Source organism: Neolamprologus brichardi, chromosome 18 (assembly GCF_056152115.1).
Source record: "Neolamprologus brichardi isolate AB-2024 chromosome 18, ASM5615211v1, whole genome shotgun sequence".
In the NCBI taxonomy this organism is placed as follows: Eukaryota; Metazoa; Chordata; class Actinopteri; order Cichliformes; family Cichlidae; genus Neolamprologus; species Neolamprologus brichardi.
The window spans coordinates 3,816,231-3,839,195 of NC_142121.1; the positions used below are offsets into that span (position 1 = coordinate 3,816,231).

At 42.8% G+C, this 22,965-nt stretch overlaps 1 protein-coding gene across 1 annotated transcript; it reads left to right on the forward strand.

Moving 5' to 3' along the window:
• The first annotated feature begins 2,174 nt into the window (after positions 1-2,174).
• cavin4a (caveolae associated protein 4a) lies at positions 2,175-15,476 on the forward strand. Its single transcript, XM_087831441.1, has 2 exons — positions 2,175-2,851; positions 13,043-15,476. The coding sequence occupies exons 1-2, from the start codon at positions 2,444-2,446 to the stop codon at positions 13,637-13,639; spliced, it is 1,005 nt and encodes a 334-aa protein (XP_087687567.1). The 5' UTR covers positions 2,175-2,443; the 3' UTR covers positions 13,640-15,476.
• The last annotated feature ends 7,489 nt before the right edge of the window (positions 15,477-22,965 follow it).

The following is a 22,965-nucleotide window of genomic DNA, read 5'->3' on the forward strand; positions in this document are numbered from 1 at the left end:
GGGATCCCTGGGACACACAAACCCCTCCACCACGATAAGGTTGCGATTCACGGAGGAGGACAAGATGATAGTTTATTAAATTTAAATGAAATTTGCAGATTGTTTCGGTGAAGTTTAATAAACTCCTTGCTATCTAAAATATAACAGGACACCGGAGTAAATTCTCGAGCATCTCACACTTCTGATAATCAGCTGTCTGCTTGACGTTTATTCAGCTGTGTAAAAACTATAACTTTAATCTCAGCCAAACCGATTTACTCAGGAACAAATAAAATACTGAAAAAAGCCAAACAATAACATTTTGAAGTTATCTAAGTGACTTATATATCATGTTTAACCTGAGTAGCGAAAGACGGCGGTGGATTTGAAAACGATTTGCGGGAGTCCGGTGCTCTCACGGCTCTAGTTAGCCTAGCCCCCGGCTAGCTATCGAGCTAGTGGGTAACAGACGTCCGAAAACGTCGGAGCGCTTTTGAAAATATGTGGTGTCTTGATAAACTGAGCAGATATTTGAGGTTTACACAGCTACATTCTCGCCTGAAAATATGTTAAACGTTTATTTTGTGACCCAGAAAGAATAATAAGAGTAACATTAAAACTAACTAGCTGCCGCCATTGTTGGAAACTGAGCTGGGCCGCGCTATGAATTCTGGGACACAGCTTCTTCTTCTTCTTCGGGGTTTAACAGCAGCTGGCATCCTTGTACATGCAGTGCTGCCATCTTCTGTTTCAGTCCGTTATTACACTCTTAAATCCTACTACTTATTCCTGCGTCTTTTGGGATCTTACAAAGCTTCAAACGACGCGTCGACTATTAAAATCGTCGACGTAATCGTGACTAGTCGACTAATCATGGTAGCCCTATTACTCATGCTGGTTTCTTCCCACAGACAGGCTGCATTTAGCTAATGTCTGTGTACGTCTGTAGTAAGTAGTTTTGGTTCATAAAAGTGCAAGCTTGACATGAAAGCATGAGTTCATAAATTCTCTTTCGTTCCATTTAAAAAACTAACAGCAAAATAAGAGCTAGCAGGAAATGCACAGGGGGTTAATACTGTTAGTACTGAAGGGGCCAATCGCGGTCTTTGTGGGCTGCATCGGTCACATTTCTAGGGAGGTGCCCGTCAGCTTACAGTGTAGGGTTTCAGAGCGGGGACATGCCTACTACTTTATGCAGAAGCAAGAGTGTCACATCACGCTCCTACATACAGATTTTTTTAATGTTAAGCCCTCATTTCTCCAAATTTTGACAATCTGGGAATAAGAATAATATTAATTCTACCTGATATAAAATTTTCATTTCCGAAAGGTCAGTTTTGCTTTTGTCCAAAGTGTAGTATTAGGTGAGGATTATTACCTACAATGAGTTAGACCTCAGAGGTTACGTCTGGAAAAATTCCACTTCCTGTTCTGACATGTGAATCAACAGAAAGTCTGGACTGTAAAAAAACAACAACAAACAAACATGTTTTTTTTTTTAAACAAAAGGTAAAATTGGTGTTCAGGAACACAAATCAATAGATTACATTTTGTGAGTATTTCAGACTGCTGTGAGACTGTTTTCAGTTTGCTGGTACATGAAGGAGCTTTAAGTGAAGGTGTATTAATTCATAACACCTATTTTTCAGCACGTTTGGTTTCATGCTGTCAGACTGTGAAGCAAAGAGCACTAAACACAACATATTAACACACGTGTGCTGCACACTGAACAGCGCAGACTAAATAAACCCCTCCTCTTCAGATGGGTGTTAAAATAGTGTCGCTCTGATACTCCTCCTCGCGCTCTGGAGCTGTCAGTCATCTCTATAAAGAGCCTCAGATCTGAATCTCAGTCAATGTTTGGACTCTGTCGTCCTGGGAAAGCAAAAAGGGCAGAGCTGCAGCGTTAAATCCCCTAAACATTCCCGCGCTGTGTAATCACACCAGACAACTGGGACCTCGCTGCATCCGCCCCTGCAGGCCTGCAGAGTGACTCCTAAGCTGTTGCTGATGTACATGTTTCACAGCTGCCGGCGTGTAACATGTGAAAGTGACGGAAAATTATGCATCAGTCTTGCGTGGGGCTGGCATCGAAAAGTGGGACTTGAATGGGAATTTCCATCATCTCCTGCTTTGCATTTCCCAAAATGTCAGAGTGTCGCCTTACAAAGAGTTTTTATTTTTAGCTGCAGGGGGGTTTCGTGTGAGCACTGCTGCTCCCCTCTAAGTTTATCGCCTGGCCCACATCCCGATGAGGACTGAATCAGGCTCCCTTTGGATCTGAAGCCTTTTTTAAAAGGAGTAGGTGGAGTTTGCTCCTCTCTCCCGTCCCCACACTGGAGTTTGGGTCAAAGTGCTTGGTGCTGCTGCCCTGGTCTCCCTGACGGTAACCCCAACGATCCTGGTTGCGTTCTGCACAACAACTTTTCTTACAACTTAAGTTTGAATCTCAGGAGTCCTGATAATGGATCAGCTCAAGTACCACAGCGCAGGCATTCAGGAGAAGCTGCAGATCGCCGGGGTGGAGGATGAGGCCGGGAACCCCATCAGCGCCCTGACCATCCTGTCTTTGCTGGAGCGCGTGGCCAGCATCATCGATAACGTCCAGTCCTCCCAGCAGCGCATGGAGGAGCGTCAGCAGGATCTGGAGAGCAACATCAAGACCATCCAGGGGGACGTCCTGAAGCTGGCAAAGGACCACACCGACACCAGCGGCACCGTGGAGAAGCTCCTGCAGAAAACCCGCAAAGTCAGCGCCAACGTCAAGGAGGTCCGGACACGCGTGGAGAAGCAAAACATCCGAGTCAAGAAGGTGGAGTCCACGCAGGACGAGCTGCTCACCCGCAACAAGTTCAGAGTCGTCATCTACCAGGTCAGCAGAGTTTCTCAGGGTCGGACGTTTAAACGTTGACTTTACGAATTCTGCCCATTGAACACACCACAGCGAGCCTGTGGGTTAATGGCTTAACTGCAGGGTTTAGATAGATTCTCTCTAAGAAAGACTTATTATTGTGCCACACTGACCCTTAAATGGACACAATTAATCAATGGAAACCGAAAGAAACCAAAAATATATTAAAGGGAAGCTGAACAGCTGCAAAGTCAACAGTCTTCACTCAGTAATCCAATAAACTAATTTATAGAAGAGGATTCATGAGCCAGCCAATCAGAGTATTTTTACATTTTCACATTAGAAGCTGAATAGAAAAGTAGAAACAGTCATGTTTGGAGTTTTAAGTCTGATTGGAAGATGTTGGTGCTAAAACTATCTAACTGGCACCAGTACCAGTTAGATAGTTGTGCAGGAGCACAAAGTCTCTCTGACGGTGACCTCATCAGGACTTAAACAGATTTAGTTAAACGAGGAAAATAAATAAATTTTCAGCATGGGAAATCAGAAGAGTCTATTTTCTAGAATTTCTCACAAAAGTTGTTGAATTTTCTGAATGATGTCACGTCTTGAGAGGAAATCTTGAACGTTTGGGAGCCACTAACTCTCTTCTTCTTAGAGCAAGCTTAATCAAATGACCAGCAAATAACTGGCACGGGCAACTGGCTAATTGCTGAATTGAGTAATTTCAGGGTTTATCAGACATTAAGAGGATAGTTAAGCAACAAAAAGCAAAAGAGACCAGAATAACCACCACAGCAACAACTCGCCAACCAGTATGGGAACTCCCCTTTTCTTTTCCAGTGTCCAGTGATCGACAGTGGACTCGCTGACGGTCTCTAGACCTGCATGACTGAGACCTGATGTGCTTTATTAGGACTGCATCTCATTATTCCACAACCCTTACATTTGGTGTAAACTGACTCTTTTGTCCTTCGGTGCTGCGGAGCTGATGAAGAACATTAGTTAAACGGTGGAATGAGTTAAAAAAGTAGATAAAATCTGAATTTCTCTCACCCCAACCAATCACAGCAGATGGCCCCGCCCCTCCCTGAGCCTGGTTCTGCTGGAGGTTTCTTCCTGTTAAAAGGGAGTTTTTCCTTCCCACTGTCGCCAAAGTGCTTGCTCATAGGGGGTCATATGATTGTTGGGTTTTTCTCTGTATCTATGAAGCGCCTTGAGGCGACTTTTGTTGTGATTTGGCGCTATATAAATAAAATTGAATTGAATTGAATTGAGCTACTCTGAGCTACATCCACATTTGTGTTTACGAGGAGCTGGAGAATGATTAAGCATGAGAAATGAAGTAGACCAAATCTGTGCCAAGCAGCGCGATCTTAACTGGATGAACTCTGACTCGGTTCATTAAGCGGTGGACGCAGTGAGAGGCGCGAGCGTCGATGTGAGGAAATGAAGGGCGGATTAAGTTCAAACTCATAAGAACCCTCGACTCCGAAACATTGGCAATTAATAGAAAAGCATCCTCGTTATGTTGAGAGGGCGCACTTTCATCCAAAGTGTGGGCGACCTTAATCAGATCAGGTGGATTCACTTCAAAGTTTTAATAAGAAACTCTCGACTGAACTCTTTAATTTAGAAAGCACAGCAACATGTACAAGAATAAAAGCTCCTGTCAAGTCTTTCCTGAACGTAAAGGGCTGGAAAAATAAAGCTAAGGGCACAGAGTGAGTCCGAATGCTGTGAAACAGTCGTGAAGAGACGGCAGCTGGGAACCGCAGTGCGGTGGGATTTTCTGCTAGGAGCTGGTCGGATGATGGACAGAAAATAAAAAAACATTTCTGTGAACTGAAAGATTTATAACGGTGATCAAAGACTCGGTGTTCGTAGCTGCAGGCCTTATAAGTTCAGCTTTTGTCAGATGACAGCTGTGTCGGAGTTTAAATCTCAATCAGGAGCATTTAGACTGTTTAGTGATGGTGCTAACAATCAGCAACTAAACTTACAGTCTTGTGTTTAGTCCTCGTTAAAAGGATCGCAGATGCAGATCACAGACTCGTACATGTCACCTACTGATGATTCAATTCAGCTTTATTTATACAGTCACCTCAAGGAGCTTTATATTGTGAGGTAGACCCTACAATGATACATACAGAGAAAAACCCAACAATCATATGACCCCCTATGAGCAGCACTTTGGCGACAGTGGGAAGGAAAAACTCCCTTTTAACAGGAAGAAACCTCCAGCAGAACCAGGCTCAGGGAGGGGCGGGGCCATCTGCTGTGATTGGTTGGGGTGAGAGAAGGAAGACAGGATAAAGACATGCTGTGGAAGAGAGACAGAGGTTAATAACAGATATGATTCAATGCAGAGAGGTCTGTTAACACATAGTGAGTCAAGAAGAAACACCCAATGCATCATGGGAATCCCCGGCAGCCTACACCAGTTGCAGCATAACTAAGGGAGGATTCAGGGTCACCTGATCCAGCCCGAACTATATGCTTTAGCAAAAAGGAAAGTTTGAAGCCTAAAACTGAGGCCTCAGCAGGCCTTAAAATAGAGATAGTGTCTGTCTCCTGAATCCAAACTGAAGAGGGGCCTGAAAACTTGAGATTGTGTTTCTGTGTCACGATGCTTTCTTCTTCTACTCCATTATATTTGGGACGTTAGCCTAGCTATAGCTCCAGGTGGCACATCACTGTGTGTCAACTAACCGGCTCACTGATCCTCCAAACACTGCTGGTATTTCTACGTTCTGGTTTGTTTTTAACACTATCTCTACTTTCAAGATTAGGCTTCAAACTTTCCTTTTTGCTAAAGCATATAGTTAGGGCTGGACCAGGTGACCCTGAATCCTCCCTTAGTTATGCTGCAATAGACGTAGGCTGCCGGGGGATTCCCATGATGCATTGAGTTTTTCCTTTCCAGTCACCTTTCTCACTCACTATGTATTAACAGACCTCTCTGCATTGAATCATATCTGTTATTAATCTCTGTCTCTCTTCCACAGCATGTCTTTATCCTGTCTTCCTTCTCTCACCCCAACCAATCACAGCAGATGGCCCCGCCCCTCCCTGAGCCTGGTTCTGCCGGAGGTTTCTTCCTGTTAAAAGGGAGTTTTTCCTTCCCACTGTCGCCAAAGTGCTGCTCATAGGGGGTCATATGATTGTTGGGTTTTTCTCTGTATCTATGAAGCGCCTTGAGGCGACTTTTGTTGTGATTTGGCGCTATATAAATAAAATTGAATTGAATTGAATTGAATTTTAAGAGTACTTCAGTCAGAGCGCGGTGCGTCATCGATCATTCAGAGTTGGACCTATTTATTCGGCGTGTTTATCCTGGGTTAGCATAGAGACTTGAAACCTTTAGCCTCGTTATTTCTGTAAAAGCCAAAGTCTGCATTTAGCTGCTGAAGACAGTTAAAGTCTTAAACTGGGTTGACTTCAAAGACAGTTCAGGGCTCGTTCTCACTGGTTGAAACTGGAGTGTTTGTGCTTTTTTAGTGTTTTATGTTTTATGCCAGTGCTACAGATTTTTTCTTGTCAGATTCACCGTATGAGTTTTGCAGAGTTATAGACGTGACTGACATCAGATCACAGTGAAATGAGTCCATCACAGAGCTGATAAAGAAAATATTTTGTGCCTGTAATCAAAAAGCAGCCTTCACACATTTCCAGCGGGAAGCTGTGGGAGCTGCCCTGCTCTCTTTTCCATGCAGCTCTGCAGAGATAAGTCGAGCAGTGAGTTGCAGGTCCTGCTGTCCTCAATAATGTCTTCAGACTTCAGAATAGTAACCGGAGCTCTGTGTGTGCTGCTAACAGCTGCTGTGGATCCGTGACAGAGGGGCCTATTCTGGGATCACAGCGTTCTCCCTCTTTGCCGGCAGGGACAGGCCATAAACTGCTGTCAGCCAGAGTCAGGCTCTGATACGTCAGCTTATCGCAGCGGCCAGGATGTGGTGAAAAACGAGACGTCAATCAACCTGACCGGCTGCTAAAGAGCAGCCAAAGAGATAAAGGATAATAGAAGATAAAAACTCCTGTGAGATGAGTCTGTATTAAAAAAGAGACGGGAGGGCGGAGGGTTGTGGGCTCCACTCCAACTTTGTTTGGTGGGTTTTGTTCTTCTCGCCTGCACCGTCACATTTCACAGGTCGAACCGCTGAACTTCGGCCTGCCTGTGTTTGACGGGAGTTTGTGAGCAGACACAGTTTACGGTCTTGCAGAGCGAGAAAGTCAGAGTCCTCCAGGTTGTCCAGGTCACATCTCTGCGCTGCTGCAAATCTGAGCAGCATCGGGTTGCCATGGTTACAGTATTTAAGAAAATGACCTTTTTATCTCTTTGAGGTCGTTTCAGAAGAACTTTTACTCTGGAAATAACAAAAAAAAACAGTTTGTGTAGTTGTTCGTTTAACGTCTGCTTGAAGTCGTTTTCATGTAGTTTTTTGTATCTTTGTTAACATTTTTGTGCAGTTTTGTGGTCTTTTTGTGACATAGGTGGACATTTTGCATGTTTCTGTGATCATTTAAACTCTTTTTTTTATACTTTTATGTGTTTTCTTGTTTTCAAGCAGCTTTGCATGACTTTGGTGTGTTTTGTGGGGATTTTAAAAGTAGTTTGTCTTGTATGTTTTTCATGTATAACTGTTTTGCGTGTCTTTGCAGTCATGTGCTAATTTTGTATCCTTTTGCATATATTTCTTTTGCTTTTTTCCTCCGTTATAATAACTACAGAGGGGCTGATTTTAGTTTTTATTTAAGTTGTATTGAGACTTAACATTTGCATTATTTGGGGTCGACCCTGAAAAAGGATAAGCAGAAGTGAATGGATGGATTATTTGGGGTGGTGTCTTTTTGACTGACCTTTTCCCACCGACTGTGTCAGTAGACGCAGTTACAGGTTGCTATAGCTGCTGGCTGTCTGCTTGTTTTCACTTTCTATTCAATCTCTGGTTTGCTGTTGGAGCATTTTTAATGCAGTCTTCTGACCAGTCCCATATGGAAAAGATACATATAAATCTTATAAAGTTTGTATGTGTCTTGTGTGAAACTTGTATGAAAAGAGATGAAAACAGATAAAAGATCCCTTGAAAAGTTGAATAAATGAAACTTCCTAAAAACAATATATGAAAGTAATGAGAAAGTGGCCACTTTCATGAGTAAATCATATAAGCCTGATATGATTCACTATATGAAGCAAGCTAAAGCTCATACAAGTCTTTTCTATTTCTTTTCCATATGGGGTAATACGGGCGCTGTGCAGTAAAAACTGTGTTGATGAGTGAAACTGTAACATTTCTCTCTTATTTGTTACTTTGTGTTAATTAGCAGTTATCTGTGTCTGTGTGATGAACTTATAGTCTATGAATGCTAACATTAGCGGCTAACTTAGCACTTAACTACAACATGGGAGCTGCTAACATGCTAACATGAGGCTAAAACATGTCCACAAACCAGTGGACCATCTTCATGTTTCATGTCCATCGTTCATATACAGTTCTTACTTTCCAGTGCATCATGGGTAATTTGCACTCATCATGTTCCTCATGAACCCTTTAACCCTCTCGTTTCTGTCTGATCCAGTAATGCATATACTATTATATATTGTACATATATTTATTAGTCTCAGATTTAACCATTCTTATATTTTGCTTGTTTTATGTTATTGCATTTTTGCACAACTTGTTTGTGAAGCTCGCACACAAGAATTTCACTCACATGTGCTGTACCAGTGTACCTGCACATGTGATGTGACAATAAAAGTGATTTGATTTGATTTGATTTGATGGTCATTATTAAATCATTAAATCATACAGCAGTTCCTCACTCGATGACCGCGCCCCAGGCCGTGTCCGCACATGGACGATGATTCATATCTGCTGTTGTGCGTGTCCCCAGCTACAGCACATGAGATACTGCTGTCCTTCTTCACAGCGAGCCCGGCTGTAGCTCAGCCCGGTCCCGGGCGGGGCCTCTGCAGACAGTTGCAGTGTTGAGTTTCCACATGACCGATGTGCCGTCGTTATTCTCAGGCCTCCCTTCGTCTCCTAATATAGAGCTTCGGCTGCGGCCGTTTAACCAGGAAGCAGCGAGCGCTTTGTTAGAGACGCTCGTCGCCTGCCGGCGGCTGAATGATGACGGGCGGACGGTGGGCAGTAATAAGAAAAAGATAAATGGCCGCCGGTTTACTCTCGGGGCCGCTGTGGCGCGCGCGGCGGACATCAGAGGACAATGTGTAATTTTAGAGGAGCTGATGGCGTTTAGTTTGTGATGTTTCTGCAGGGAGACGACGAGGAGTGAACAAACACGATTAAAGGAGGTCACCCTGCTAACAGGAGGCGCCGCAGCAGGAAGCTCTTCAAACGCCACAAACACGGCTGAGATTTGAACACAGCTTCACTGTGCAGCTTTGTTAACCACGACAGGCCTCATAGTGATCATCAATACTTTGTTTATTTTATTTATGTGTTTCTTTGTGTTTATTTTGCATCCAGTCGTCATGTTGAAGTAATTTAATTTGACTTTTAAGACATTTTTGTGTAATTTTGTGCTTTTACTTTGTTTGTGTTGTTCTTTTATTATGTGTCTACAGTTGTTTTGTGCTTCTGCAGGTTTTTTCCTCTCCTTGAGGGTTTTTTGGTTGTTTTGTGTTTCTTTGTGGTCACCTTGTGCGTCTCTGCAGACACTTTTGGACTATTTGTGCTTCTCCGTGTTTCTTTTTACCTGTTTTACGTGTTTCTGTTGTCCTTTCTTGTCGTTCTTTAATTTGTTCAAGTGATTCTTGGAAGTGGCTTTGTGTTTCTTTTTAACGCTCACTAGAGGCTGACCCCTGGCCCCTGCTGCTGCGCGCGGTAGACCCCGTTCATGATTTAAACGCATAAAGGTTGGGATTAGACTGCGGCTGAGTGTGTTAACGTAATTAAAAGCTCTGATGGTTTCTCTCCGTTTCTTCTTCCTCCGTTACCGGCGAGGTTATTAATACATACTTCGACCCACATTCCCTGCCGGTGTAATTATTGTGTCATTCACAGCGTGTGGATACGCTCTGACGACTCCGCCCTGATTAATGAGTGTCATCGTCTCAGGTGGCCACGACTTAATTAGGATTAATTGGCTTTCACATCCAAAGTCACCTGTAGGGCGCAGCAGGTGGAGCAGGCCTGCGACGAGCTTCCTCCAGTGGCTGCTCCGTCGTGTCGGCCATTCGAAAGAGTAAAGACGCGAAAACAATTAAAACTCTTGGTCGCTGTAAAACCCGAGCACATGGGCACTAAACCTTTCCTTTTCTCATTTATTTTATCATCAAATTCTCCTTCTACTGTCCGAAAATACAATAAGTTAGTTAGCATTAGCAAACTAGCAACAAATCAAGCCTCTTTACGGTTTTTAGCACCTGAATTTAAACTGTTTTTTGTGCCCAGAGCTAGCAAAGCAGTTTTTGGCACCTAAAACTAGCCGAGATATTTTTAGCGCCTGAATTGAGGCGAGAAGTTTTTAGCAAATCTTTCAGTGAGCGAAAGCTAAAGTAACAGATCAGCCTGATATGATGGCAAAGCGTGACACGGACACGTCGGTGCGTCATGCAGACGCTGCAGTAAGAGCAGAGGAACATTTTATTTCAAGCCACCATGAAAATAATCACAGGAAAGTGTTTAAACACATATTATTAATATATTAACTACGGATGCAACGATACCAATTTTTTCAAACCGATACGATACCGATACTTGGATCTGAGTACTTGCCGATACAGAGTACAAAAAACGATACTTCTACCACACACACACACACACACACAAATACAATGAATTGTAAGACAGGTTTTATTATATTCCCTGCCGATAAAAAATAAAATCTTAATAAAAATGACCACAAAAAAATTTCAAGTGAAAAATAAGCACTTCTGTTAAATTATTGCAGAGTCACATTGTAATTTTATAAAATATCACTGAACTATTGGCACTGTCTCGAGCTTTCAGAATAATAAATAAACACTTCTGTTTGGAATAAAATAAATACAAATTAGGTTTGAGAATAAAAAATAAATAAAAAATAAATAAATAAATAAATAAAAAATAAATGTTTAAATTATTGCAGAGTGTCCATATTGTAAACAAACAAACAAAATAATTATTATTAAATAAATAATAAATAAAATAATAATTGGCCCCCTAGTGGCCAATCTAAAAAACTACAACAGAAATGACCAGCCACCCTCTGATTAATGAAATAAGTTAGTATCGGTTCATGGTATCGGTTAACTTTTACGAGTATGAGTACACACACATTTTACAGTATCCGCCCCGATACCCGATACCAGTATCGGTATCGGTGCATCCCTAATATTAACTTATATGTACATGTTAGCCACTTAGCTTAATCTTTGGCGATTAAGGACCCTGCAATGTGCTTCATATGAGTTTTGTTTGCTACCAACTTCTGGGCTTTAAATACACTATCGCCCCCTGCTGGTAGTGTATCTTCTGCGTGCATGTCCGCATGTCTGCTACACATTTTGCTGTGATCATCAAGTTGAACAGAGACCGTAATACTCAAAGGTCCAGACTGGGATCGGTGTCTCGTGGGCGTATGCCACCACCGCCCCTCGTGTCCTGACGTGGACGAGCTGTAAAACCTGACTGTCTCTTGGTGGACGGTGTACTGCGGCCACTGTTTCACATGTGAGATGCTTATCTGACAGAATGAGATGAGAAGTTGTTCGAATCAGCTGTGATAACAGTCCAGTCCAACAGGGACCAGAAGTCCGACTTCACCGGGCGGTGTAGTTAGTATTTCTGTGCTCCAGGTGTCGTTCCTGCCAGCCGCTTCCTTGGTTACTCGCCATGTGCAAAAATAGAAAAACTGGATCTTATGACGCTGCCGGTGTTTTCAGAGCTTGTAGGTTGAGTCTCACAGAGTATCTCAGAGGAATATCGAGTTTTCTGTGCGAGCTCCCTTCAGCTTTTCGAGCAGCAGAGTAATTTATCCTCAATGGATAGAAGAGACAGATGGATATCGGTTTCAACTGCGTGTGTTTATCCCGAGATAGACGAGGCGCTTTGCTAATGAATGATGACTTCTGCTGCAGAAGTGTAAGGAGTCAAGCAGATTTGAGATTAATGAGCACTTTAGATGGATAAAAATCAAACTCCGGATCTTTAAAGCACATTTGAGATGGATGTCTGTCCTCCACAGACTCAGATGCTTTAACTGGATATGTGTTTCACCTCTATTCATCAGGACAGAAATAAGAAGTGTTTTAGCCCGACTTCAACTAAACTAGAAACAGAAGCAGAAAATCATTACGGGTCCTGTTGGGTTGTTTCTCATCAAATCAGTCTCAAGAAAATAAATAAGTTATGTCCATGTGATGTTTTCAGGGCTGAACAAACACATTTAAGCTCTGTCTGTGAAGGTTCTCAGTCATCCAGGTCATCGTAGTCAAAGGAGCTTGCAAAGAAAAGCGTCTGGACTTCTTTAAGTTGCTTGAAGACGTTTCACCTTCATCCGAGAAGCTTCTTCAGTTCTAAGGTCAAATGGTGGGGAGTCCCAGATATAAACCTAGTGGGAGTTTCCCCCCACAGAGGGACAAAAGGACCCCCTGATGATCCTCTAATCGCCTGAGCCAAGGTGTGAAACTGGGTGTGGGTCCCAATCAGCCAGAGTTTCGGATGAGCTCATTGTGAAACCTGGCAAACCTAGCAACTTAAAGAAGTCCAGACGCTTTTCTTTGCAAGCTCCTTTGACATTTAAGCTCTGTTAAGAACTGTAACCACCAACGTGTCTCAATCTAAAGCCAAAATCTAAGTTTTCTGTCTGTAACATGGAAGTGGAAACAAAAGCTGCGGTGCACAGATGTTTTCATCTGTTTTCTGACTGCAGAAACTTCAAAAAGGACATTTTGGTTGAACTTTGAGAGGTCATGTGACCACATGGGATAGCACACTGGTCAAAACAACCTTGAAGGTCTTCTTTTACCTGCATTTTGTTAACAGTCTCGTCTTCTAGTTGTGATTTCATCTGCACGAACACTGGATTCAGACGGTTGGCGTCAGTCGATGAGGTAGAAATGAACTCTGTGCATCTCTAATTGAGATTAAAATCTCTTTTACACTCAGCAGATGGGACAGTAACACCGAATCGTTAAAAACAGGAATAATAAAAACATTCGATAATAAATCTGTAATATTTAATTACCTTTCATTTAATCTGCAGGGTGAGACAGAGGTCCCGTCAGTGGCCGTCACCAAGTCCCCTAAAGGGCCCGGCCTGGAGGGGCTGGATATGGAGCCGGACTCTTACGACGCCCCCGCCGACCTCTCCTCTGACGAGGAGTACCTGAGTCTGGAAGAAGCCGACCCCTCGCGAGCTGCTCGACTCAAGAAGTCGGTCATGAAGAGCACGGAAACACTGAAGGCCGCCTTCTCAAAGGAGAACATGAGCAAAACCAAAGATAACCTGGGCACCAAGTTCCACCACCTGGGCGAGAAGGTGATGCCGCCGGAGCGGAGGGAGAAGATGCACCAGGCTGGCGAGCGGCTGAAGCAGTCTGGCGAGCGGCTCAAAGAGAACATCGCCAAGAAAGCGCCAAGCAAGGAGACCTTCCGCATCAAGCTGAAGAAGGAGAGAGTTGTCGCCGAGGGCCAGGAGGGCGCCGAGGGCCAGGAGGGCGCCGAGGCCGAGCTCCAAGGGAAGGAGAGCAAGCCGGAGGAGGGGGTCACCTACACCGAGGTCGCACTGGAGAGCAAGAGGGAGGGGCCTGTGGAGGAAGCTGGTGCCACCCGGATAGCAGAGGAAGATCACAGGAAGTAGAAGGCCCAGGACACATCAGAGAGAAGGTCTGTGATTGGTCGACATCATTGGAGGACATTTTATTTGTCTGACTGTTTAAAGGAAGACGTTGGTACTGACACCAGAAAATTCATCAGAATATCAACTGGTTATTTAAAAGGTTCGCTAGATATTTAAATCAGCTGATGCACGGAGACAAATTCAGGTTTCTTTAAATAAAAGGTCCATAAAGTGTGAAAGGTGCAGATGAGGTCGAGACGGAAACGAAAGACGTCAGATGTTGATGAGAACTTAGAGAAATACAACAAAAGTTTGAGATTTTTTTTATCAGGATGTTCATATACAGTATACATATATATGTATTTACACAGGAGAGGTAAAACTGGCCTCAGCTGGTCTCTGAGAAGCCTGGTGGGAAAAGACACCAACACAGAGTCGATGTCAGGCTGGTTTCAGTGTGCAAAGGAAACCCTGTAGTGTTGGAGGCGACATCAGCCAGCGCTTTAACTTTAAATAAACCAATGACCTCACAGAAGCCACCGAGAAGGTTTTTGAAAGTGTTTATGAGACGTGGTGCCAAGCAGGAAGTGACATATCCAATTTTAGGAACTATTTGCTGAAGCCAATGCAGAATAAACCTGGATTCTTTGACCAGCAGGGGGCGCCTCCTCTATAAATAAGCCCTCAGTTTCAGGGGTTTGTGACCTCACTAAACTCTGTCCAGATTACTTTATGGGCTCCGTTTGAAGTCATATTTAATAAAACATTTTTCAGAAAGGAGCTTAAATCATTTAAAGATGGTTTAAAACCGTTTAAAATTTAGTAAAAGTGTCAACAGAAGAAGACAGGAAGTGTTAAGAATGTCAAAGAAAGAGAAACTGTAACAGTATTTAGAGATGGAACACTGCCACCTTGTGGTTAAAGTTTTCATTACATTTTTAAAGTTTTTACAGAAAATACCTTTAAATCTGCGCCAGGCCGCTCAGCGTGAACCGGTTAAAGATACATGTTGTTTTACATCTTTGTTTACAGCAGGTTAAATATTTAAACTGAGTAACCCGTGTTTTCTTTGGCTGCATCATTCCACAAAACCCCTCAAACTCCCCAAACGGACATCTTTATGGTTGTTTTTCTCCTGAAACAACATCAGAAACTTTGGGACGTCCAAGAGAATTTAAATAAAGTTTGATTAAAGCTGTCAAACGCGTTTCATTAAATATTTGCTCGGTGCAGCTTTAGGTTTAATAGAGGAGCAGACGCAGGATCTGGTGCTAAAACTAATAAAAAGTTTGCATGGAGTCGAGAGCGGCGCAGCCCCTTCTAGCAGTGACATTAGCCAGACTGTAATTACTGTCTGAAATTGAATGTGGTGGATTTGAGGCGGTCTGAGCTCTGGTGTTGGTGGCTTCAAAGGTTTGTGAGAGATTTTGGCGTATGAATGTTTTATTTTTTGCTGCTTGATATTCATAGGTTCTTTTGAAGTTCAGTGAGCACGCTGAGTTTATTCTCCTGCAGTGATTACTGAGGTCGCCGCCTCCATCAGGATCACAGGATTTAAAGTTTTCCACGTTTCAGTCATCAGATACTCTTTAGAGGCTTTGCTTTCATAGGGCTGTCGTGATACATTAGTGCTGTGCCTTATTTTGAAAATACACTTCCTGTATATCTTACTTATGCTTCTGTGTTGCGAGAGAGTTTAATGCAGTAGATTATATTTGGATTCACTTCTTGCTTTTCTTTTTTCACGTTTGATTACAGCTCAGCTTCCATTTTTACAATAATCAGCCACACGATGAAAAACAGCTGCCTTTGTTCACTTTATTTCATTTTTCTATAAATAAAGTTCTTGTGAAACCTTGTTGCTTTTTCTTTCCTTTGTTATTAAACCTTTATTCATACGGCGTCCACACAGTTTGGTCAAGTCAGAGCTCTGATTATGACCGAGAGACCAACATCCAGGGCTAATGAAACCTGACTACAGCTGCAGTTCCTCTAATGTCCACTAGAAGCTGTCTCCAGCGATGACTCGGGCCCATTGACTCCCGACCTGATACAGAAAACGTTTGTTTACACCTGCACAGGTGTAACTCACCCAATTAGCTTTTATTTTGGCTTAAAGTCAGGACTCATACTTTGCACTTTTTTTATTTACAAGGTTTCTACAATGTCTCCGTACCCTATTCAGCCACCTGTACGGTAAAACACTACATTTAAAGGTGTGACACTGTAACAGAGTGGGAAAAACACCACTGTGATTTGTTCTGTCTCCACTTTGAGTCCCTTTCTTCTCAACAATCTATTAATCAGGTCATCTCGTTGAGACTGAAGACATCTTTTCAAGAGCGCCCTGAGAAGCATAAAGCATTTATAATCAGGGAAACAGTTTGTAATTAACTCAACAAGGACACATCCGTGAGTGAAAAAAGAAACAATAATAAAGTTTTATGAACTCCACCGGGGGGGCATAAAGGACTCTAGTCTGCCGGAGTCTTCTAAGCAGATTAAATACAGTCATATAAAACAGATGCAGGCCAGCAGGAGAACAGGTCGTCCTCTACAGTGTTAAAATCCATAAACTGGGAATGCTGTGTGACTTTGGGCTGTCACAGACAAAAGACGACCAGTGTTAACAATCATTATGACATTTTTAGCTTCAGGATGACGGTGCTAGACCTCACAGCTCAAGTTTAGTTAGTTTAGCCATCAGGTTTCTTCCACACTCCTGCTGCCAAGGTTTTATCAAAGTTTTCATTTCTACAGTTAGAACTGCGTGCATTTTAGACACAAAACCTCACATAAACATTAATAATTTCCCAGCAGTACGAGCCAGCGAGACAAATTCTTCCGTGGACCCCGGGAAGACCAGCTGCTGCACCGCTATAGCTAACGGAGATCCTGATAAACTGAACTTTCACTTTTATCAGCCGCCACACAGACGTTAAACTTCAAGAGATAAAGTTCTGTTGCACCTCCAGCACAGACATGGCGCACACGTCCACTTCAGCCACTCTGTTTAGCCGAGATGCTACACCTCTGCTAGCTTAAACGGTAGGTGAGTTGTAAGCAAATACGTCCTCTGTACTGTTGATATGAGGAGAGAAGACCAAAAATATTGTTTGCATCGGGTTGAATGTTAATTTTGTTCATTGCTAATTGTTAATTTCTGCTGTAAAGTTGCTCATTTTTAAATGGAAGTCTATGAGCAGTGACTCACCTTTAAAAGCAGCCTCTAGTGGACGTTAGAGGAACTGCAGTGTTGATTCATTCATTCACTTCTCCGGCTCTTCCTTGTTTGTATTCATGTGAAAGCTTCAGATATTTTTCTTTAATTAAAAACTTAAACTCCATTCAGAACTCCATTAACTCATCAGGTTAATGCAGCTCAGATGGATAAAATCAGTATTCAGTCACTGCTGAGCTCCATCGGTCCCTGTGGGCAGATTGCTGTAATTAAATTTCTGACTTTCATCAGGTTTCACTCTTTGATGCTCATATTTTTACAGATGTATGAATTTGTCAGTAACATCTGTTTAACAGAAGCTCTGATCATCCCTCCTCTCTGATCGCAACTGTCTGTGGCTCAAATTAAATCACTGCTGGGACGTCAGCACCGGTAAAACAAGATCGCTCAACCGAGTCAGCAGAGTCCCACCGAGTCACCCCTCGGCCGCCGCCGGCGGCCTCCAAATGAAACGCCAATCACCACGCTTCGCTCCAGAGGGGATTTACAGTGCGACTCGTCTCTGTGTGGCCAGAGGCCCCTGCAGCTTGTCAAGTATGAATTTATTACATTTATTACAAACCCCGGGGCTCTTATTTCCTAAAAGAGTCCAATCAAACTGACCGGCTGCAACACAAACCCTATAAAGATGAAGGACGATCAAAGAGGCTCTGGATGATCCAATTATCTGTAGAGTGCATGCCGGTCAGAGCTTTATTTTGAAAGGAAAACATTGTTATTTCATCACACGCCGACTGAAATATGTTTTGTTCAGCTGAGGAACTTCGAGGCTCTCGGAACAAAGACAAAATTAGAGGCAAACGGTGAGCCTGCAGGCAGCAGCTGATACTTAAAAACTCAGGATCAGGGAGAACGTTTGCAAAGCCGGTCAGTCCCCACAGTCCGACAGCACGAAGAAACACGTTTACAACCTGATACAAAAAAGTTTTGCTGATTTAAATCTTCATAACAAAAACGTCTGATATAAGTGGGGAAGTTTTAGAAGTTACACAGAGACCCTCGCCAGCGGTCACAAATGCAAACAGACGAAAGGAGTCTTCTCCTCGGCTCCGCCTCAGAGAGAGCGATGGTAAATGGTAAATGGACTGGTTCTTATACAGCGCTTTTCTACTCTGTCCGAGCACTCAAAGCGCTCTATACAGCTAATTCATTCACCCAATCACACCCATTCACACAAGCACTTCTAAGTTTAAGTGCTGAGTATCTAACATTCGTATACATTCACACTCCGATGGATGCATCGGAGAGCAACATGGGGTTAGTATCTTGCCCAAGGATATTTGGCATGCAGACTGGAGCAGCCGGGGATCGAACCACCGACCTTCTGGTTAGTGGCTGATCCGCTCTGCCACCTGAGCTACAGCCACCCCGATGAGCTCGGACATCCGGAGGGAGCACAGAGGCAAATCCCCAAGTCAGCTGAGGCGGTTCGGGCACATCATTGGGACTCCTCCTGTGCGCCTCCCACCTACATCCAACTACCTGCTGGAGAGATTATCCGGTCATTAAGTCTGACGTCACTAGCCATGTCTGGGCCTAAACTCCGCTGCAGGTCCATATATCAAACGATCACTATGGCATTACTGAGAGTTGAAAAACTGTCTAAAGTCTTTCATCTTTAATAAAATGATCAGCGTTCTGCTCTACCAGGTGTAACAATTGAGTTTAACATCCAGGCATCCATGAAAACAGAATTTATGACATTTAACAGAGTTAGAAGTTAGCAGGAAGTTAGCTCGCTAGCTTCTATCTAAATACAGTATAGCATGTCCTGACTGCGGGGTTTTGGAAACAAATTAAAACGTACAGCTCTGTTATCACTTCCAACATCAATGAAGACAGAAAACTAAACAGCAGTGACGTTTGTAGGGTTACTGAAGTTTGGCTAGCTGGTATATAATGATGTGCTACGTGACCGCTAGCGACACAGCTATGTTAGCATAGCATAAACAAGCTAACTTTTTTTCCACTCGATAAAAGTTAACGTGAGTGTTCTCGGTGGTCAGGAACAAATGTAATCGCATGGCAGGATGCTGTAAAAGGACCAAACTTCAGCCAGGAGAACAACTGAGATAATCCATCCACAATACGAGGTTAGTCATTCATATACTGCTGCATGGGCTGTGCTGTAGTTACATCCTAAGGTTTTAAAAACTGAGCTTAAATAAATCATTAGCGGTAATAAAAGCCGAGGGAGGTCAACAGTGATCACTGACTATTTTAGGAGCTTTTTGAGATTAAATAGAAGAAAATACAAAACATTAAACATGTTAACAACACAAAAGCCATATTAAACGCAGACTACTTTAGGCCCGGAAGTAGGATTCGTCACGTCATCACTTAACGACCGGATACTGAGGTTTCTCACGTGACGTCATGCACACATGCTCGCAAGTTGAAACAACCGCTGGTTACTATGGAAACACATGTATTCTCCCGCTGGTTGGCAGTAGTTCCTGGAGGCTTCTCTCATTGGGTGAAATCAGATTTGAAGATTAACTGCTATGGTTGTCACGGTTACTTTTGGTTTCTCATGTTTGTCTGCTAATAGTTGCTAACTATTAGCCGACCAGTCTGCAGGCCTAAGTTCAGCAGTGACTCACAGCTGGTTGGGGAATCCTGGTTTCCATCATCACCAGTGGCTGCTGAGTGGTCTGTGTGGGGCCTTTTCACCATATCCTGCACCAGTATTGTCACACGTCCAAGTTAATGTAATGCGGTTAGCGGTTACGTTTCTGCAAAGCCTCCTATAAATCCCCCAGGAAGAACTGGAAGAGTGCATCTGGGAAGAAGGACATCAGGAACACCCTGCATATCCTGCATCCATCAAAAAGCTGGCTGGATGAAATTTCACTCATCATAAATACTCTGTTACTGTCATTAACCACAATTAAGTCCCAATAAAGCCAAGTGACCCTCTCACAACCTTTCCCTTTGTATTTGTTGCGTTTGTTCCTTTTCTATGATGACATCTGTCGTCAAGGAAACAACACAGAGGTCACCAAAACACTGTAAATCTAACCTGTGACGGTTTGGAGTTGTAACAGCTGGCGGAGCTTTGATTAGCTGCCAGTGCTGCGTTACAGTGTGGAGTGGGTGAGTCTCAGTGTAAATGAGCTGCAGCGGCTCTGTCTAATTTCAGCGCTGCTGCTTTTCATAACCTTGGCAAACTTGGCGAGCGATGACTCCTCCACGTAGAAATCAGCCCACACCGGCGGAAACCCGCGCTTCGGCCACGCTTCGCCTGCTACCAGGTTGTCACGGCAACCGTACCCATCAAAGTTTAGAGAGAAGTGGAGCAAAAACGGCGGTAATTAAAACGCTCGTCATCCGGGTGATGTGTGACTGTGTGTTTCTCTGCACCGTCTCTCCTCCCGCGCAGCTTCACCGATGCCAAAAACCATAATTTTGATTTATTTCAGCGCTTCGGAGAGAAAGAGACGGAGACGCCACTCTGGAGCGATTGCGCTCGGCTCCATCTGTTTGTTATGCATTAGCTGAGCACAATTGAGCTCTTCAAGCAATCTGTTGAAGAGAAACGGCCTCGGGTGGAGTGCGGGGTAGGAAAAGAGGAGCTCCATTAACACGTTTTCATTTTCTCCTTCAGAGTGCGAACACTTCTTCTTCCTCCTCTGAGCCAGAAACTCTTGAATAGGCTGCACTGGTTTCTCCTGAGGACTCTCTGAGATTGACTTGTCAAATGTGTTCTTTTGGCGCCGTAACATGCGTTCACAGGTAGGATTTACATTTTGTACGACGGGGGTGAAGTTGAAGAGCTGCGCCGGATTTAAGGCTCCCCTTCTCTCTTTTATTTTGCTTCATGTTTCAGGTGAAAAGCTCTCAGGCTATGATGTAAAGTCTTACTTGAAATGTTCAGTCGCTAACGTTTCCCCTTTGTTCGCCGTGACAGCTACAAGGCCACAGACGAAGAGCAACCGACTGACGAAGGCGGTGAAGAAAGGAAACTTTCTGCACCTTCAGCAAACACCAGAAAAAAACAGCTCTGTCTTTAATAAATTACGAGTATACACTGAAAGTCTGCAACAGAAAGCTCGTATAGAGACAGAACAGGAGGAAGAGAGAAGTATTTAAGCCTCAGAGTGATGATAAAACCACATTTACTGCTCTGTTTTCACAGCATCGATTTGGCCTCAGCGCAGAAGCAGCAGGTGTTTAATCTGTCTGGATCCATATCTGAGAAATTATAAAGTGTCGCATTATGACTGCAGAGTGCTTATGTCCACACCGGCGGCTTCTCCACACTGTTTAAATACATGTACTTGGAGGTCGGTGCGAAGGTGAGCATCCGAAATGTCACCGACGATCCCTCAGTGCACAAGAAAATCTGTAAAACAACTTCAGTAAATTAAAGTAAATGTCAGAGCTGACGTTTACTTTTTCACTTCGACTGTTTGGAGTTAACGGAGCTCCGAGTTCCCTCAGAGAACCGGTGTTATTAACGAAGCCTGTGGTTGTTTAAGCCGTGGTCACACCGGCCTGAGAGCGCTCGATGCCACGCTGCACCCCAGTTTTTTTGTTTGACTTTTTGTTTTTGATTCGGTTTAGTTTCAGTTTGTCTCCAGAGAGTTTCACTTTAGTTTCTGACAGGATGGCAAGCGCCAAGTTTGTGAACGCGCTAACTCGAGAGGTGACGTACAATTTTAAAATTCGTACCACAGCTGCATCTAGTAAAGTTTGAATCCAGGTCAGTCTTTGAAAGTCCCCTTGCATTATTAGATTTATACAAGGAGCCTGAGGGTGTTTAGTTTGACTTTTTCTTAGTTCCAATATTAGTTTGAGTCTTTTTAACTAGTTTTAAATGGAGAGCAAACATCAAAGGCAAGATTTGGGAAACAAGTACAGGTAACTTTTTGGAAACAGCTGACTCACAGTTTTGTCAACATCAGAGTGATTCTTATTAAGCTAACAGATAATAAAACTACATTTATTTCCTTTATATTTTTAATGTTATTTTAGTTTATTTTCCAGATTATTTCAGGCAGTTTTCATTGTTTTTAAAAGTCTATTTTTTATTTTCATTTTATTTAACTAAAAGTTTTTTTCACATTTAGGTTTTAGGTTTTAGTTTCGTATTATTTATAGTTATAGTTCTATTATTATAATCTTTACCTTACAATATGAAGCACTTTGAGACAACTGTAGTATTGATTTGAGACATTACAAATAAAGTTGATTTGAATTGACCTGTTGGCTATAATAACCTTTCTAGCGACTGACACGATCCTCCTGAACCCAGATTTCAGTGAAGGTGTCTGTGCTTCTGTGACTGAGGCCTCAGTGTTCAAGTTAGCGTTGGCCAAAACAGTGATGAGACATAAAGTTTGAACTTATTTTGGATTTTCTCTAATCCACACAAGGTCACATACAGGATCAAATATGCATAAACACACTAATATTTAGTTAAATGCTCCTAAGCATTCTTAAAAAAGCAAACAGTCCCTAAATGTCAAAACTGTAGTTTTTGACAGGTAACCTCCTGGGTGTCATTTTTCAAGTTAAGTTATAAAAGCATTAAAAAGTGTTTAATACATAAAACAAAATCAAATATTACTTTTTAAAAACCAGTTTAAATATCAGTAAAAATAATAAATTGGAAAAACCTTACATTTAATAAAATATTAAAAATAGAAAACGTAAAAAACAGGGGGACATGCTTTTTGTTGACATACTTAAAATAATATATACATACGGATTTTATTTATTATTATTATAACCAGACTATTTCTGTTGTTCAGTTTTATATTTATGTTACATTCAGTAATTTTTTTAATATAAAAAGATTTGTAGCTTTCTCAGGTTAATATTGGCATCACATGGCTTCCATACAGTGATAGGCTGTCTATAGACGGTATAAAAATAACACAGTGAGGCGGCCTCAGTGATGCCTGCCTGTGATACTGTGTGTGTGTGTGTATGTGAGAGAGAGAGCTAACAGCTCTACCTGTCAGTCAACATGATGGCTCATCAGCTGTGAGAAAGACGGCGTTTTCTTTACGAATCTGTCGTTTTTCAGACGTGACACCTTCCGTTAGGCAAATGAGCGGCGCCTCGATGGCGGAGGATAGTTGTGAGTCAGCCTCACATC

What these genes read in the sequence shown, in the direction of transcription:
- cavin4a (XM_087831441.1), top strand. Translation starts at nt 2,444, where the DNA reads ATGGATCAGCTCAAGTACCACAGCGCAGGCATTCAGGAGAAGCTGCAG. An exon ending in TCAGAGTCGTCATCTACCAG is followed by an intron (nt 2,852 to 13,042) that starts GTCAGCAGAGTT and finishes TTTAATCTGCAG; the next exon opens with GGTGAGACAGAGGTCCCGTC.